General features: G+C 42.0%; 1 protein-coding gene across 1 annotated transcript in view; it reads right to left on the bottom strand.

Moving 5' to 3' along the window:
• The window catches only part of LOC137608557 (netrin receptor UNC5D-like), a 116,910-nt gene extending 97,862 nt beyond the window's left edge, over window positions 1–19,048 (bottom strand). The window contains exon 1 of the mRNA XM_068335031.1: window positions 18,859–19,048. Within this exon, the coding sequence (XP_068191132.1) occupies window positions 18,859–18,970 (112 nt within the window). The 5' untranslated portion in view covers window positions 18,971–19,048. The remainder of the gene's footprint in view (window positions 1–18,858) is intronic.
• Between the last annotated feature and the right edge of the window lie 1,080 nt (window positions 19,049–20,128).

The following is a 20,128-nucleotide window of genomic DNA, read 5'->3' as shown; positions in this document are numbered from 1 at the left end:
TTTTACAAGGGTCGACGAGGTCCCTCGTTGGTGAGATGGAAGTAAATCTGAATGACGGACTAACAAAAATGTAATCGCTTCACCCCTGTACCTTCATCTCAGCCGGCGCTTTTTATTCATCACAATAACAGCTCTCTCCTTCAGTTCAATCTGGTCCCACGATGAAAAATTAGAAATGGAACGAAGGTGCCGACTGGAGAACTTGCGTTGAAGGACACGGATGACCTTGTTACTGGATGGACTCAATTTGTGCTGATGTAGAAAGATCATAACCTCTATCATTACAGAGACAGAACTATTTAGCAACCATTTTAGAAAAAAGGGGGGGGGGGGTACGTAAAAGGAACATAAAAAAAACAATTATTATGGGTTAGACGCAGCACCGACATCAGTTGTAAAGCATTCTAAATTAAACTTTAAATGTTTGCATTTAAAACACCTCCATTGGAAAACAGGTTGTAATATTCGTAATTCTGTTTTTATTGATCATTTAGAACAACTTTGTCATATCGGCAGTGATCAGAGGTGTAAGAAGACACAGTTTTGCTGAGGAGATTTAAAAGAGTGTGTTGTTGGTCTGTGTTGGCTTCGTTTTTTGACCGATGATTCCTGGTTGGCTCAGGCTGAGATAATAACTATGAGCCTAACCCTAGCCCTAACCTTGATGGCTTCACTTTCTCTACTCGTACAGCAGAACACAGATATCATAAATAAGATGCACTAAAGAATGTAGATCGCTGCAGAGAGCCAGAGGCTGAGCTCAGCTGGAGCTTCTTGAACAGAAAGGAAATCACTGCTGCAATAAAACACAAAAGCACTTTTTTATTTAAACAGTGTACAAAAATGTTCATTTACATTTAATAGACGATAAAGATTGCAGGAGAGCTTTGGCATGTTGATCATGGAGATGACTTTACAATACAGCAGGCCGAAAACCACAGACTGATGTGAACAGAACTGCATCGTCAGCAAACAGGATTGGTCACAAGTGGCAGCCTTGGCGTCCAATACACGTTAAGAAGACGCTTGACTTTCTGCTCAGAACATGGACTCAACTCACACTTTAGCCATATAGTGAACAGTCAGCCAATGCACAACACCCCCAACAGGAGGTAGACTCCAGCTCCATGTAAGACGTGACTAGAAGAGCAAACTCCCACGATCCTGGAAGAACCCCCCGACCGGTTCACAACCAGGTTCAACAACTGCTTCCCTTCACCCTGGAATAAACTTCCTGCCATAGCAGGCATCATTTTTAAAAGCGAAAAACTAGAATGGAACTCCCAATGTATGACAACATATTTATGGTTCCGGCGGGGCCAGTAAATTCATGATCTATTCGGAGTCTACGATGCAGTTACTCACCTTGATTTTTTTCATTTTAGCTATTGCTTGAGTTCACAGAAACTTTACAGGCTGTATCCTACCCCAGTGCTGCAATGAGAAACATAATTGAACTCGCATTCAGGATGTTTAATGCCACAGGACGACTGATAACACAAGAGAATTGATGAATATAAATAAAAGACAGAATCTGCTATTCGGGGACAGAAGTGTTTCAGGAACTACCTCCATTCCCAGGTTTTCAATTTTTACAAACTTCCTGACAGGGAGAAGAGTTACCCAATTTAAGTTCATCCTCCATCTTTCTCCAGGTATCTGTAACAACTGTAACTAATAAACAAGACTTCAAACAACAAAAATTAGACGCGCTGCGGTGTAGGCGTTGAGAACAGAAATCCACACAGCTGCTCTTTGCTCTCGAGCGGTTTCTCGAATGGGGGGGATGAAAACAACGGCGTTCAAATTAAGACAAAGTGCAAACCTGCCTTGAGAGGAGAGCTGAGATCTTTGACACCTGGGATTTTTAAAAAAAGAACTGGAGCGAAGCCGTCGGAGAGAATTCAGGCTGAGAGGTGGAAAGAGCTCGGAGTGAGCTGCCTCCAGGAGAGAACCCTTACTCATCCTCGCAAAAGCATGACAAAAAGTGCAGGAGCAGGAAAATGGAGAAGGGAGAGATGAGCTGAAGAGGGCACCTCCTGGTCTCCCAACCCATCAGCTAGCAGCGGGAAGCAGGGTTATGCGTGGTTAGTCCAAAGGGACTTTCAAACACAAGACGGATCGATGCACGGCCTTAACACAGATCAGAGCTTGACAACTCCCCTTGGTGTTGGCATTTCTGAGTGAACAGCAATTTCCCACCCACACACACATGTATAATATCAAAAAGTAATGAAACTCAAAAGCTCCATTGTAGAGGAGGATCAGAAGACAGTAATGTAACCAAAGGTAAGAACCTCCTACTCTGTAGTGTGTTTTGGGAATTCAACTTGACATAACTTCACAAATAAAATGCTATGAATTTAAACATGATGCACCTAGCTGACGGTTATAATGCCTTTATGTCATATTTTCTTCATGTACACAATACTAATGTGACATAACTTCAATGTGAATAAGAGTCATCTGGAGTTGACATCTTCTCCAGATGCATCGAACCAGTCTGGTGTGACTTCTATTACAATGGAAATACGAAATGGAGAAGCTGAAGATTCATCTTAAAAAATTGTTTCCATGGAAACTAACGCATAGAAAACCCAAATATGAAAAGGAAAAGCTTCTGTCATTTTTATGTTTTTTTTAAAGGTTGGAAAATCTAGAATGACACCACTCCTCAGAGTTAACTAAAACAACAGGTTTCTATGGAAACCTGTGACACATGCTCCAGATACAACGACAGACTGATGGAAACAGCCACTACACCTCTATGTCACCAATATTGAAAATATTGCACCTTGAAGAATGGATGTCTAAACCCTGAAATACTTTCTAAAATTAACAAATTTTAAGGACATAACCCAGATTATAATCATCCAATCCTTGATGATGTAGCTGTAAATAGACGTATTTGATGAATCTGGGTTATTTTATATCAAATCTAATCCCAGTAATCCATTCCCAACCAACCGTGCTTTCACTGTCAAGCAAGTTCGGTCCAATGATCATTACATCAACAGCAAGGAAACAAACAACCTGTTTACCAGCAACTCTTCCTGTTACGATTGGACACCAGTGTGACTCACATATTGAGTGACAAACAGTCATCATTTTCTCCTTAAACATACGAGCCTCACACCACTGTCCTGACATGTGGTAAATGTGATGAAGGCAACAGGAAGTCTTCTCGTAGGTGATCTCTGACATCTCGTGAAATGAGGGATGAGATGACTTCTTCTTCTTCTCTGATACCCTGTTTGTCTGCTGCTTTAACTTTAACCTTATATTATAGGGACTTTTTAGATACAGAAAGCAGAATAGAAAAGAAATCCAGACATAAGGAGCGAGGGGTCATGGATTAGCACTAAAGTAAATGACCCTTCTGCTTCCCACTGAGAATTAAACTTTAGCCCGTGTGTGTTCCCACATAATAATCTAGTATCTAAAAGTGTTAGCCTTTAAAACTAACAACATATCAGCAGTCTGTATATCTGCTGCTACGGTTACGTGAATCGTGAACATAACTGCCGCTCTATATGTTGGACATAATAGGATGTCTGCAAAGGTTCACGGCAGCCAGAGCATCTTGTGGGCAGAAAACAAGCCAGGTGGCATTTTAGGCCCAATTACCCATATGGTCGGGACAAGTGACCTTTCCACACCAGTGCACCGTCTGAATGTCCAGCTAGCAACAGCTAGCAGGCGTCAAAAGCGCTTTATTGAAGCATTTATTCTTAGTCTTCCCGCAAAAGGTTAGGCAGAGCTCTTAAAACTTGCCACCCATCAGCTTTGTAACGCGTTTCGCAAAGCAACCGGGGACCCCAGTGAAATGAGAGCGAGCAGATGGCTGATTAGTCGGATTCATAATTTCATCATTATCTTTTTATCTCGGATAAAATATCTGTGCGCTGTCAAACATCTCTGACATAGTTATGATCCAATTTTTCCCTTTCCCTCTATTGCAAATTGCTGCATTTAATTCAGCTGCAGTTCATCGGGGTTTCAGAGGCAATTACCCACCAACGGGACACTCATCCTAAATATGAACCACGCTACTTTTCATTAAACAGCATATGGTCTCCGGCGACCGGTTAAAAACACTGATGTGAAATCACGGCGACAGCACACTGACAACACTTTTAGCAGGTGTTGTTTCTCACCGAATAATAAAAAGACATTCACCTAGAAATCACTAAATAAAGTGGTTTCCATGGCAGCCAAGACAAAACTCTCTCCTGTGTGTAAACGGGATGGCTTGATGAAACCAGCTTAGCCTCTGAAGGCAATTAGATAATGGCTAAGTTGGTCTTAACTCGTGTGTATTTTTCTTTTTACCATCACAGATAACATTGGTTAGTTTAGCCATGCAAACTCGCCAAACAACCGGTGACTAACCCAGGATCTTAAACCCAGATTTTAACAAACTATATCCTCTTTATTTTCTAAGGCGCTGATGTGATACATGAATGATCTTCTCTCTTTTTCATTAAGGTCAATTTTAGCAGCTAATTCTGTTCTTCTATTCTCGCACACTGCTCTGATATTCCATTTATTTCATTTTCTCCAGGTGATCTTATTTCACTGCCTCCCCTCCTTAAAGGCAGTTCTACAACATATTTGATGACTTATTTTACGACTGAAATTACAATTTTATTACAAGAGAGGGAGAATGGAGCACTGGATGAAAGTAGAGCTGGGTATAAGGGATTCCAGGTACTGGCAGGGATACTCCAGAAGTCAACGGGACCCAAAACAGCAGGCCTCTGTCTGGAGCTCCTGATCTCCATGTCTTAATGCTGACTTCAGGTTTCCCTTTGTCTGATCATAAAGTCTTTAGCGTTGATTTTTGCCATAAATTGCAACTGGAGAGCCTCTCTTGATCAAACTCAGCCACCTTCACTGTGCCCTCATTTTTGCCTGAATTAGGAGGTTCACAGTGGAGAGAAGAGGAGCTACTGGAGCTTGGTGATGTACCGTAAGGGTACCAGACTCCCACCACCCCAGCCCTCATTATGAAATCACTGGCAAAAGGTTAATGCTCTGCTACCTGCAGAGGAGAGGGGAAAAAAAAGAAGGGGGAATCAAAGGTTTAGGCATGTATTTCCGTCAATTTAAAATTCAAACTCTCTCTGTCTGGAGAGAGCATGAATATAACCGGACTGACTCCCACAGAATGAGCACAAAAGAATATTAACAGCAAAATCATCTCATAAGTTCATCAGCAGTCGTGTTTATACCTGGAAGTTTCCACCTAGAAGTTCATTGCTCCACTTTTTTATTCCTCTTCCTAAATTAGTAATGAAATGGAGGATTTCATTATTTCATGAAATTTGATCGAAAACCATAAACTGCCAAACTTAGAAATAGTACAACAATAAGGCATGGAGGCAAACAGCCTGCTGTTGTGAATGTGCAATGAGAAACACGTCATAATGTATACTTAAATAACAATAAACCAGATCTGTATTTCCAGAAACATTTCAGAATCTCTGAACCAAACGGAACCACCGTAATGTCAGACGTGATTGCCAGATTGAAACACTCATAGTGAATTACAAATTAATTGTGATTCCAGTCCACAGAAATAAAACTAGCTATTCACTCCTAAAAATGAAACCTGTTGCAGCGCAAACAAATAAACAAAGAATCAAACAGACAGAGGTGAGGAGGCTAAAGATGAAGAAAGGCTAACGGAGCAGAGCACCGTCCTTCACTGAGGAGGTGATTTGAAGATTGGTTCCAGCGACAGATTGATCCACCGGTTGTGGTTTCAAAGCAGGAGGGAATGAATGAGAAACGAGCAGCAGCTCCAAACCTCCGCCAAGATGGAAGGAATGGTAACATGTCTGTAGTCTCACATGGGCCGAAGAAGACGGGAAGAGGCAGCAGAGGAAGAATCAGAGAGAATGAGAAAGAATCTGAGAGAATGAGGAAGACTTGGACAGAATGATGAATAATCAGAGAGAGCGAGGAAGATGCTACGAGAACGAGGAAGATGAGCAGTGAACAAGGACATTTCAGGGAACCGTTTCCTAATTTAAAAGGCGACATATAATTTTGACTGTATTTAATACAACAGTAAACTCTTATTTACCATGTTTGTCCTGGTATAACTGGATGACAGCATAAAAAATTTAGCAGTTGTTTCTGAAAAAAGATGCCGATAAATATTTGATTATATTTTTAGCTCTGTTCACAATAAGTTATCTTCCTCTGCAGTCGAGTTCAGCTACATGTTTGCTACAAGCTGATAATTCAGCAAGTCTTCACATAATATGCTTTTTTTTCCAAAAGCTGTGCTTTACATGTTCTACATACAAGTCTCAATTAATTCTTTTTCCAGTGTTGGACTATTTCAAGAGGTCAGACTTTTAATAATTCAGAGTACTGTGCAAAATATTAAAACCACATTCACCCATAAGCCTGTAAGCCTCACTGGAAAACATAGATTGAATCAGTATGCAAATACTTTTCATTTCATAAATCTAACTTTTTTACAACACGCTTCGTGCTTGGCTGAAAAACATAATTCTCAGTGGAAGCATCGAGTTTTCCACACCGGACTGCTGCAATCTGAATATTTATCCCCCGCTGGCTTTCAAACAGAGCTTTATAGACCATTTAAACTTTGATTTGAGGTGAGAGAAAAGTTCCACTTTGAGCAGATCAACAGTGAAAACAACTCAATGCATGCAAAATACAATTTGGAAAAGAGGGAAAAACAACAACTGAATTTTTTATGTTGAGGGCTTTGTGTCCGCTATGTTATCACAGGAATTCCCTTTGTCCTCAGATTGTCAAAAATATTCAACATTTTTTAAATTTTATTTTAAAAATGAGTGCAATCTTAAATGTTATTGATTAAGCATAAAACATGAAACTAGAACCACATTCAGTGACTGAGGCCGCACACCTCCTCCTCGTTCATCCGGATCTACACCAAAATGTAGATCTGGACGGATGGCAGAAGCAGAGTTTGGGTTTCTGGAAGTTCTCCTTCGAAACAAGGTGCATCACCTCTTCTTGTCATCCATCCTTTCAACAAGTTTTGTGGAAATCGATTTACGATTGAGTTAACTTGTCAACAAACCAACTAACTGACTTCCGACCAATCACCAAACAAAAGGAAGCAATAGGAAGTCACGACACCAAACAAATACAGTAGCCTGGTTCGCTTTCTATCTCCTCGCACTGTAAAACCCTGCTGAGAAAGGGTAAACCGATATGAAGTGGTGGCGGTGCAACAACAAGGACAAGAAGCAGAATCAACACGTCTCATTGATTGCATTATAGACACGCAAAGCATTCAGAATATTACTTTCTTTTTCCATTCAAGTCATTCGTAAAATAAAAGAAACCTGTCCAGTTTTGTTTTTCCCAATTTTATGCCCCAACAACTTGTAAAAAATAAATAAATCTGCATTTCTGTCGCTGCCTTCATTCTTATTTTCAGGCATGCAGCGGGGAAGAGGAAGGCAGACAGATTTCCCACCATTTCACAAAATAGCACAGTAATATAGTCAATTTCCAGAAGGTGCTAATAGGCTGCTGAAAAGAAACGACACAGCAGAGGGAATAAAAGAGGTGTGTTTTAGTCACTGTGAAAAGAGACAGGCGGAAATAATATGAAATCAGCACTCACATGAAACCCAAGCTTCAAATATTGTTATATTGTCTTCTATTATATGTGGTGAAATGGTTTGCTTCATAGCTCCAGGTCATGAATAGTCCTGCAGGCAAGATGCTAACTTTATTATAGCATCGTAGCATATCAATGCAAAGCTGTACTCGAAAAAAGCAGCAGGAAAATCACAGACATGTAAAAATCATTTAATCAATCGTTCTTCTGTATCACATTTAAATCCACACATATAAAAAGGAGACAAAATCTCCACGAAAACAACACAGAGACCAATAATTTAAAGTCTTATGTGACTGTAGGACTTGGTAAATGATATCTATGGTTATTGATTAGATCGAAGAGGTCACATGATATTCCAAAGCCCAAACCTCGGGAGACTACGAGATCCCTCAGAGAGAGTTAACGACGCCATCGCTTCCCGTTCTGTCTTAAGAGTCTGCTCCAATCGGTCTGGAAAACCAACCTATATTTCCTGTAGGTCATCCTACAGTCTGTAGGTCAGCAGAAACCAACAAATACATCTAATGTATTCAAGAAACACTCTGTAAAGAAAGGAATAAAGTCACATGTATTTTATTCACTAAAGATCAAGAGGCGACGGAAACATTTCACCATGTTGCGGTCAAATATATGCTATATATACCGCCTACTGCGTTGTTCCTTTTACCATGTAGGGTTTGATTGTTGACATTCAGCGGGTGAGACCAGGGAGGCCTGCGCTATCGACTGACTATGGATCCGGACCACTCCAGCCTGTGGGCTATTAGGGGAGCCAAACAGTTCAGGCTCTCGCCCTGCCGTTCCTTAATTGGTCCCCTCAGAAAACCCGGCGCTCTCAAACTTCACAATCACATTGGAAGATTATACTGAAGAGAAAGGAGAATCCCAGTGTGCGAACCGCTTGGCATCGATTAGCTCACGCTTTCACTTCTCCCTTCTTCTTCCATTTTTTTCCCCATCTAATTTCTTTTCACCCACAGATTACAATCAGCCACGGTGGTCTTTGAGTAAACTATACAAGTCGAGATAAAGAGTAAGACTCCTGGCTGGAACAAATAGGAGATGACTCAGGACTGCCTACTGGGTAATTGGGTTTTATCCTCTCATTTTATCAGGCCTTGTTTTGCAATACAGCCACACACACACACAAACACACACACACACACACACACACAAACGCAAATGAGAAGGATACCTACACATTAGCAGAGCTAAGGATGGTGCGTTGGAGAATGAGACTCATTAAGATACCGACAAAAAGACCGAAGAGACGGGTCAAAGAAAAAAAAAAAATCCACCATCGGGGGTTTTTGACGGAGTCGGTAAACACCATGTAAACAAAAAATGTCAACACGAGACGCTGCGGCGCGACGGCCTGTCTCCTCGATTTTCACATTCTAATTCAAAGCATGTTCATTTCAAGCTGACATTTCAATTTCAGACACTTCTACGATTCAGCGCGTTGAATGGGGATCTTGTCAGTACACGTGTGCACCGGGGCTGGAGCCCATGACAGCCTGACAATTGCCAGAGTCATCCAGCGGAAATACAGTAGATATCTGAGCCTAGCCTCTAATACACGCTGTTTTACAGATGTTTCTGGTCTGTCTCCTGACAACACCCCTTAATGAACGAGCAGACTACATTTCACAACGTCAAGAGTTATTGTACACCTCTCATTTGGACTTCATACAACAGACCGGATCACAAAGTTCAAATGCTTCAAATTGGAAATCCATTTTCTGGAAGCTCCGCCGAGAAGCGCCCTGATATTTTTGATAAGTTGTGAATGACTTGACTTATCTTGTAATCCCTTTAAAAAAATGACACCCGTCATTGGTCGACAGACTGAGAACACTGTTGAGGTCCCAACCTGGAAGCGAGGTACAACTAAAAACTGAAGACGGCACCTCTGTACGCATTAACTCAATCCAGAATCAAATCTGGATCGGCATTTAAATATAAAGATGCTGAATTATATAAACATATTGGCCCAGGTTTATGTTTTGTTGGTTTGTCTGTCTGTTTGCCAGACACTTGAAAAACAACAATGATATAACTCAAAGCAGTCGGGTCTGGCCAGAATGGTCCATTAGATTCTGGTGACAATCCAGATCATCATTATTTTAAAAAGAACTCTTTCCCATTGAGAGATCGGAGCAATCATGGGATTCTTGCTCACAACTTCATCCACATAAGATCAAAATGTGGACCGGATCCAAGATATGTTCCAGATCAACAAAGAATACTAATGATGCCGATTTGAGATTCAGACTTTGAATAGTTAAACTGAGCTTCTTCTGTGTTTTATGTGTCTTCAAATTCCAACTGCAACTATATGGAGGGTAATGCATCCCACGCCCCCTGGTGGCCACGGTGGAAAAGACAACAGAACATGTTATCATCGATTTACTGCATAACTTCTACAACTTCCCCAAACTTTAAGACTTCCAATAAGTGAAACCAGATCATAGAATGTCCCTCTCTGATAAGTCTTTTGATGCATTGAACCAACTGGCAAAAGGAAATGTGTTTATTCCCCTTTGATTTCCAAATGAGCAATTAGTTTTAAATATGGAAATGGGCACGCCAGCATGGTAACACCATGTCATGGTGGGTTTTTTTGGAGTAAGATACTCCCCACAGTGATGATTGCAATGGAGAAGCATATCACCCAGCGTGACAGCGTGGCAGTTTAATGTGTTTTTAATAGTTTTTGGATGGCAGTGGTGCTCTATAGCTTGCAGCCGTACAGTATTACCAACAACTCAAACTGTGGCTTCACGGATATACATGATGACAATAACAGAATAACACCAGTTTAATAATAGATATATGTACACAGGAGCTTTAATTTAAGAGATACGGCATCGTCGTCAGCTTCAACCCAGCTGAGATGAAATGAAGCAGAAATAGGCAAAGCTATTTATTGATCGTGCCGTCAGTGAGGTGAAACAAAAGTGGCTTCAATGGATGCGGCCACATCGATGCACGGGATAGATGTTATCTATCTTGATGACAAAAGGCAGTCTTCGGATGAAGGGGAACCTCATCAAAGCAACACATGCGTAACCTTGCAACGGCGTCCCGAAAGCAGGAGAACCCACTTCAACCTCTTGTGAAGTTTAAATCTCCAAGACTAAACACTGATGATGCGCCAGATGGAAGGGATTTCATGGGGAAAATGTTGGTAAAATAATATTTGATGTAACCTTATTTTCATCCTTTTTTATATAAATGTAACTCAGATGCAGAAATAGAATCCTTACATCAATATGACCGACCATCTGGCAGAAGATGGGAGCAAATGAAGGACGTATGTCATTAAAAGCTAGCAGAGGCATTAGCATGAGTCAGAGATGGTGGTACTGTAGTCTGGTTTTGGGGACCACAGACTCTTTGGTGACCTTTTGAACCCTGAGTTTGACATTCTGTTTTTCACTGCCACGTAAAAACCACAGAGGAAGAGGAAACAGCAAAGACAAACAGAAGAAATGAGCAGAGCAAAAATGCAGCGTGGCTCTGAGCATCTCCACCAAACACAGGTGTGATTTTTCTCCCACGGAGTTTGCTCTTTTTGCTCAGCAAAAAAACACCACAATCTGACTCAAACCTCGGAAATGATCTCACCGAGGAAAAAGTGCAGGCTCAGGACCCCCAGCGAGGTGACGCCGTTTATTCTGGACATGTGGGTAATGAACCACGTGTGCCTTATGCCATGCGGGTCTAAATACATTCTGACACAATCAATTGAACTGTTATTAAATTTTGAGGTGACTCATAAGGCGACTTTAAGCTTCATTAACCTCTGTGTTGTTTATTTAGATCATTAATTTAAAAAAAAAAACATGACTACTAGATACCGCAGAGGAAGAGTTGGTGACTTGCAAACATTTTCTTCTTATCCCAAAGCGTTGTAATAAATTTCCAAGTAAAGGTTAAAGTGACATATAACAAGTTTTCACTTGGTGTATACACTCAGCAGTAAAGTAATTATTGATAAAATGACTAGAAGAAAATTAAATCAAGCATTTTCTTTTATTTCTAGATGTTCAAAAAGTTCTTCTGAGGGATGACCTTGGGGGGTGGGGGGATATTTAAAGGAGGTTCGTCTATGCTTGAGGTGTTTGATTCAGTCTGTTTGGATCAAGTTATCTGTCACTCAAATCAGGTTAAGTTACTTTTCTGCTCCACCGACGTTGTAAAATAGTGTTGGATTGTTCAAGCTGACGTCCTCCTTGTTAAACAACCGCTTCTTACAATCTGTCCAACCTGACTTGGACAGACACGTTTTGGCTGCGTTCCATTTAGTAACATTTACCCCTTTAACATGATAGATTTCTTCAAATTAGGAAAAACCTCTAACCTTGCTTCTGAATCTTTGCCCTCGGCCTGCAGTGCCGATTATTTATTCTGACAAATACCTTTCCGAGACAAACGGACAGCCGCTCTCCGTTTTACGATATGAATGACAGAGCTTTGTTGTTTTTACAATATCCAGTCTCACACGACTGCAGAGAGGTATTATGTAGGCTTCATACTCTGAGAGGGACTCTTAAACCACATCCTGCACCTCTGACACTCACTAAAGCACCAAACGGCCATTGAGAGCAGACAGGGCTGAATGAAATATAGCCAGGGATGGTCTTTGCTGGCTGAATCCGTTCTGGCTGAAGGAAGGCGGAGGGCGAAACCTCACGTAAATTCTCTAAAAAGGGGGAGGGGGGGTGTGCACGCGAGGAAAAGGGATAAAGCTTTCAAAAGTGGTGCTCCGAGACAAGAAACAGGCCCTAACACCAAATGAGATCTTCAACCAAGTGGAAAGCGCATTCATTCATATTGTGTCGTATTTGAGGACGTACAGCTCTATGTCAATTTTTTTTTTTTTTTTGCACTCGTCTGAAACATTTATCATCGCTTTGGCGGCCTCTCGCCATTCGACACGAGCGACGTCAAAGCTAACAAGGCTGATACCTGCTGCATATCCAGCAGTGACAGCAGGAGCTCCGTGATGTATAGGATGCGAGGGCTGCATTAGTCCTGAGACTCGCTAACAAGACAATCAATCACATCTTCACCTCTGTGGATTTCTTACATTTGTCATTTTTTTTTGAAGTGTTTCCGATACGTTTGGTGTCATTATTACCCCGCATTGTGTCCCCGCGTTGAAGTCTCAATGCCGACGCCCACGTCTAAATGTTTTCTCTCTGATTTACTTTCATCATATTTTTTCCTGGCACGGGGCGCCAAAACCGATGCGAACACGTTCACGTCTGCATGTCAAAAGCGCTCGTAAACAAACACCCAGGCCCTACTTTAATCCAGAAGTCATTAAATATGTATTTGCTTTTGATTACTCTTGAAATTAATTCATCGGGGAGAGCAGTGACAGGTGCTTGCTGTTAGTGACAAACTGCCGTGGCAGTCACTGATAACATGAAATACTTAAGTATTCTGCACTGTAACCCTACTATCCGTCTTTCCCTCTGCCTTTTCCCACTGATGTTCCCTCAATTCCTCGTTGTGCCTCTCCTCTCCAGGCTCAGGGCCCCCGTCTTTCTCTTCCAGTCAGGTGAGTTGAGAAATGAGACCAGAACCTAAACATTTGTCATGGCAACAACCCATTACATCGAACAGGAATTTCACGGGAGAAGCGGTGAAATAAAAACGCTTCAGCGGTAACAAAAGGTGCGACTCGTAGGGATAAACCAGGAGAGATGTTTGGGGGGTGGGGACGTGAGGGGTTGTTTGGCATTGAAGCGAATGGTGCATGGTGTGAGCCTTGCCTTTGTGGGCGACGTCCTTGATTTAGCCAGCGAGGCGTCCAGCGGTGCATTGTGGATGCGCCGTTATCTCCAAGGCTTCCCTTTCAGCGCTATTGGAAAACGCATGACAGCAAACGCTGACTGTTAGGTGAAAGCCTCAAGGCTGTCGAGACAAGGCCGAGAGACGAACCCACCCGAGGCGGGCGAATCGGCAACATCCGACACCCCATCACTCTGTCAGCATCTGAGCTGACACAGACACCAGCGTCTGACATCATGAAGCCCTGACGCAACCATCCGCTCCTCGTGTAGCACGTTAAAATGATGCTGAAAGTAGGAAATGTAATCACAGGTGCTCATCACCCACTGATGTCCCGAGCTAACGCCAGAAATCACTATCAAGGCCGATCAGATTGTGTTTTAATTGATCCGTATTGGTTGAAACAAACCTGATCAAACCCATATCAGTTTATTGCCATCCTTCGCTGGCTGCTGGCAGATGTAAGACTGGATCTTCAAAGATAAAGAACAGAACATTTAGCGGGACAGTTTTAACATTTGACAGAGATCTAATGAACACTGGAGACAGAAGACAAGTGTTTTTATAATGAACATTTACATACTGAGCATTTGCATTCAAATATAGTGAATTAAATCCTGCCTTATCTTATTTAGCTGCTTTCAAAAAGAGGCATTTAGTCAAGCATTTGCATCAGACGGGACTCAGAAGATACCCGTTCATTATGACCTATTATGGTCTGTCTGTGTCCAGGACAGAGGCAGACACAAACCTGACTGGACATTCATAAGAAATGCCAACTCTGAATAAGAAATCTCATTAGAGTAAATATTCCAAAACAAAGAAATGCCGCTTGCAAAAAAGCAGAAAAGACGTCCATTAATCTGTGCATAACCACAAAGGAACAGTGCGGAACTTTATGACGCTACATCAACAGACTTATAATGAAAGTGTTGTTTTTCAGTGGAGAGAACAAAGGGATTCCGTTCCAATCAATCCAGCCTCTCTTGGGAATATCATGTACAGAAGCGTATCTATTGACCACATTCCAAAGTCTCAATATCCAACAGAAGAAAAGACAATAGACAGTTAATTTCTGCTGCACCTCATTGTCCAACCAAGACTCAATACACTTTATCACTGTTTGTGTGTTTACATCCGTGCAAACTTTCTTTTTTGTGGATACCATTCTCAATCATTCCCCATGTTTGTATTGCAGCAGTCTGCTTTCTCTGTAGACAATATTCCTTGCCTTTGTTTGGCCTGCTGCTGAGCTTTGTTCCCTCCGAATGCAGAGAAGACATGTTGGGAGAGGAGGGATGGGGGGGGGGGTGCACTGGTTGAAGAAATGGGTTCCCTTTGAATAATGCAGCAGTGAAACTGGGCAATATGACCACAGTGCCGTCTTCTACGGAATAGAAACGACCGTGGATAGCGAGCTCAACGGCGCTTGTGAATTCATCTTGTATGAAATGTCAGTTAAATCAAAGCCGGTGCTTGAGAAAGACTCTGGCAGTCACTTTTTTGAGATAAATAAAACATGGCAGAGAAGACTCCGTTGCCCTTTATTCCTCACTCACTTCTCTCGGTTTCTGTCTCCATTTTTTTTGTTTTTTTTTCCCCACATGTGCCCGAACAAGGATGCTTTTTTTAGTAGAAGGACGTACAACAGTCTGTAGCGCCAAGGCACCGGGGGGGCTTGTCGGATTTTGTTGAATTAAAGGCACATTTAAGCTCCCGGGTTAGCATCTTGTGGTACTTGCTGCGCTATTAGACTGTGATGGTGTCATTCTGGAAGATTAAACCTGCATTTAAAGCATCCATGGCGAAGCACAGTAGGCCTCTGCATCTCCTACTGCCCTGCATGAGTTTGGACTCCTGGCGTCCTCTGGTTAGATGACTAAACAGTGCTGTCATGTCAGGAGTGCATTTATTGACTTCATCCTTGCAAAAGACCAGCGGGGCCTCGCCGATGTTAAAAATCAAGCAGTCAATCCAATTAGTTGGTTCCGCCCACCAGCATCCCATATCGGAGAATAATGCCGGCATTCTTCTGCATGCCGTCCATAAATTCCATGAAAAGATTAACAACTTAATCCATCAGTCAGCATTTTCTAACTTCGTTGTGGCCCAGGGCCCAATTTATTCTTTTTTATTCTTAAAAATCGGTGAGCGATTGACCTAGAAAATTAAAACTGTTGTTTTCAGCGAACATTAAAGGGACAGTAAAGTCAAAATGAACCCGGGGTATTATTTGAAGTACATCATTAAACAAAAGTTTTGGAGGCTTTTTTTTTTTTTTATGATCAATGAGGACCTTGGACAAACAAAATATATCATAAATTTTGATCTGCTCCCTCACAGCGGAAGTGACACAATCGTGGACATCCATATCAGCGCCATTATATAAATATACAGCTAGCTACAACATAAAAAGATAGCATCTTCACATTTATTTATCACAAATTCATCTGAAATCAAGTCATTATCATCAGATACAGAAGAGGATTTCCCTGTGAACCCAGCTGGGTTCACAGGGATCTTACCTTCAAATCTCTTTCAAAATCATCCGGGGGGTGGGGGGGTGCTCATGGCAGATTCTTAGATCTTTGGTCATTTTTACCCTGTTTATCGTTGCTCTCCAATCTTTCCAGAAGGTATTTTGAAGAAAGACAGGTTCCTATCTTTGCGTCACCAACGACGCATTACCCCATGTGACGGAGCTGCTACAGCGTAGATTTTGAGGTTTCCTGACACCAGGGATGATGCAGGACTCTGGAAAGTTTTTTATTTTTATTTTTTCATAATGCTAAACAAAATATATATTACTTTAAAATGAGTTTACCGTCCCTTTAATCATACAAGTCTAAATATAGTTCATTTGTTGTAGGCCCATTTTCACTCTGCATTAATACACCGTAGGTTTGGTATCCTGCATCCCGTAGCCATGGCAACGGGATGCACGGCCGACTGGAAATTCAAGGATGCGATGGTGGACTCACTTGTTGATTGAACTTTATTGAAGTCATTTTTTTCAGCAAGGACACCAAGCATGGATTTCATCGAACCGACAGGACAAAACATGACGACTGGCTGGAGTTTTTAATATTTTACAGACTAAAAGGATTAAAAAATCACAACAGTGAGTCTACAAATTAATGGATTGTAATTTACGCACCGCAGGCTTAATCTGCTAGATGCCTGTGATGCTTTTGTCGCAGGATCTCTGCACGAACCCACGCGTTTTAGTTTTTTTTTCTAAACGAAAAGCTGTTTTCGCATGAATGATCTATAAATAAATTAATTTAGAGTGCTGATGAACACATGGAAAAAAGTCACAGCTCTTCACGCAGATGACTCAACAACACTGCTGGTTCAATGATTACACAGCAAACACCTCCAATACGTTCACTACACAACATTTCATCACCCTCGTCTCCTGCCTGAATCCAGCTGTAGGCAATAATTCTAAGTTTGTCCTTGGTGCTCTCTCGGTGTGCTGAACTTTAAATTGTGTGCTCGCTGATGAGAAACACCATCTCAGCCTTGCAAAACACAAATACACTTGGGTTGATTAATTAAATTACCACGTGCAGAGATCTTTAAGTGGATGTGGCAAGAGAGAGAGGGTTTTAATTTCAACCATGCATGTTTTACATCTTTTGCTTTTCTCATTTAATCTCGTTTCTCTGTAATATTTTTTTGATCTAAATATTTATTTTAAAGCCAGTCAGGTAAGCAGACCCCACCTGACGAATGTTTTTCACATGGAAATGTTTCCACTGTGGAAAAACAGTTATGTAAATGCAACATGCAGCCAGTTTTGAATGGTTACACTCTTGAATGCACCATAATTTAAAAAAAATAAACATCCCAACCCCTGCATAAAATGTCACCTTGAAGATTCTCCTGTAATATTTGTGCGATTCAAGTTCGAAGCTAAAGCTTATTTTCACATCTTAAAATCTCAAGGGTTAACTTAATTGACTTGCAAATGCATTTTTTAAATATGCGACTATGTCGGCTAAATGGATGTCAATAGGTCAGATTAGATCTACTTGATTGGAATAGAAAGGTTTCATGACAATCCATTCGCTCATCAAATGTAAAACTTTAGACAAAATTGAACTGAATGGATCTTCATGAATATCAAAACGCAAACTAATGACATGTAGATGTTCAAATTAGAAAGAGATAGGCCCTGATATGCTCTGAATAATAACCCGACTCTCTTTGGAGGACAAGCCCAACACCAGATTGTCGCCACAGAAATGCAAACACAAAAAAACATAAATGATAGGAAGTGATGTCATTCCTGCCTGAAGAATCTGTCAAAGAAAAAACAAAAACACAGAGCATAAACGATGTTCTTCAAAAGGAGCTGCAAGAATAGTCGAATCATTTCAAGAAAAAGCAAAAACACCAAGAGGCACAGCTCCTGTTTGCGTTTCTCCAAAAAACTCTGAACCGTTTATGAGTTATGACAAGAAAATGTTTACAGACAAACAGATGCCAAAGGATTGGAAGCAAGCTCTGCAATTCCTCACACACACACACACACACACATACACATACACACCTACGTCACAACTGACAGTATATTCTCCACAACTTGAATACCCACTGGAACAATTGGCTTTCTGTTCCCCTCACATGGGAACACATGCCTGGGAAATCAAAATAAAAAGCATCCACAGCGTTCAAAGCAACCAGTATTAATTATAAGTTGCCCTCCAGCGATCACAGGCATCTAATCAAAACCTCGGGAGCAAACTGTGTTTTATGTGGAGAAAAGAAAAAAAATTTTTTTTTTTGTTCTGACAACACAGGAGCAAAATAGAACCCGGAGGCAGCTAACCTCTGCAGATTCACGCACCGTCACCGGCGGGGTAAGTTCTCCGTCAGTAAGTTGATGCGGTTAATAGCCACCGTCCACATGCGGGGTGGTAATTGCAAAATTTCAGAAAAGGGAAATTAAACTTGACAAAAGAAATTGGCCAGCATTGCTTTCCCAGTCGGACTCCTGTCCATCTATCCATTCATCCATCCATCCCTCCGCAGCTGAAAAACACAACTAAGGGCCTGAACGCGGACGCTCTCCTTGCTTTCAACTTCCTTATTGGCTTAATTATGACGCGCAAAATGAGTGCAAACATCTCAAACGACCGCAATCTAATGACAGCGCTGAAAAAAACCCCCACATCGCTGGCACGCCGCGCCAACAGCGCATGGCGCACCGCAAACACAAACTTGCCGTATTTTGAAGGCAGCTGCGGAGCTGCTTACTTTTTTTACGCATGGAAACTGTTCACGGAAACACCTCCCAAAATAAATCCACAACAATGAAGACGTGTTTTCTGCTCTTTCATCTCCCGTGACGCGCGTTTTCTCCTTTATATTTGGTTCTTTTTTTGGCGCCACCGGGGCTGACTTACCTCTCGCCAACGTGACCGGGACTCGGGACGCGAGGAGCGCCAGGATGCCCAAAGTCAAGTAGCATCCTCCGGAAAACTGTCCCATCACTGCTCTGCTCGTCTCCCTCCCCATCGGGTCTGGGGGCAGCGGCCGCGGGTCTCGAACATTTGGCGTCTTCCGAACGCGTCCCCGCGGTCTCCGACGGGCCGGTCCGTCCAGGTGTTCGTGGGCCGGTTAGTGTCCGCCGACGCAGCCGCCAACTCACCGAAACGCAGTGCGGAGGGGGGAGAGATGGGAGTGGGGATCTCTCCACGATCTGCGCCCTCCTGCGAGAGACTGGAATTATTTGACGGAGAGCGCGCCAGCCAACGACTGTAGGAGAGAGGGAGTGAGGGAGGGGGGGCGGGGGTGAGTGTGTGTGTGTGTGTGTGTGTGTGTGTGTGTGTGTGTGTGTGTGTGTGTGTGTGTGTGTGTGTGAGTGAGCGAGAGAGGGATCATGTGGACCTGTTGAGAAATGACAGAAGTGTGTGTGCCCGTGCGCACACGTCATTCCAAGACAATGGGTTTCAATTATCTCTCAGCTCCCACCTTTATTTTATTTTAATTTTATTTATTTATTTATTTATTTGCACATTTCCAGCAACACTCCAGCCTTTTTTGCAGACAACAATGCGCTCATTGAAATCGACACCGTTGCCTTGGAGCAGATGCCAGAGGCCATGTCTGGATTCTAAATGAATCCTCGATCCATGAGGCTCTGGGCCCTGATCGCCAATTAAACAGGCAGCAGCTCACTTTAACCAAAGTTGCTTCTTTCCAAATGTCAATTTTCCAAATTGTTCTATTCATCTGAGTTATGTAGTTATTGGAGTGAATGGCCACACATTGGCTCCTGGGGTGGGAGAAAGCGGTGGAGGACGCGTCAAGATCGTTTGTTTAAGCAGAAAACTCTTCAAATTGAAAGTGTTTATGTATTAAATTCTGAATTATAATCACTGAAGGAGTCTAGAACTAGAAGTGGATGATCCAAAAGTTTCAGTTAAAAATAGTTACCCTCCTGGCTGAAATACCCCGAAGGCCTGGGTTCACCTCAGACAGGTCGATTGCTGTAAATCCACCAATAATGTAAATTGTGGGATTCAAATCCAGAACCTCTGTGAGATTTTCACTGTGACGATTGGCTGAAACGGATTCCATTACAGTTTAACAATGCACCTTCATTTATTAGGGCATCATTTCAAATTTGAAGTGTTTAAAAATTCACATGGAGTCATTCTTTCTCTTTCTCTC

The sequence above is a fragment of the Antennarius striatus genome, chromosome 15 (assembly GCF_040054535.1).
Source record: "Antennarius striatus isolate MH-2024 chromosome 15, ASM4005453v1, whole genome shotgun sequence".
Classification (NCBI taxonomy): domain Eukaryota; kingdom Metazoa; phylum Chordata; class Actinopteri; order Lophiiformes; family Antennariidae; genus Antennarius; species Antennarius striatus.
This window is presented reverse-complemented; position numbering and strand designations above follow the sequence as displayed.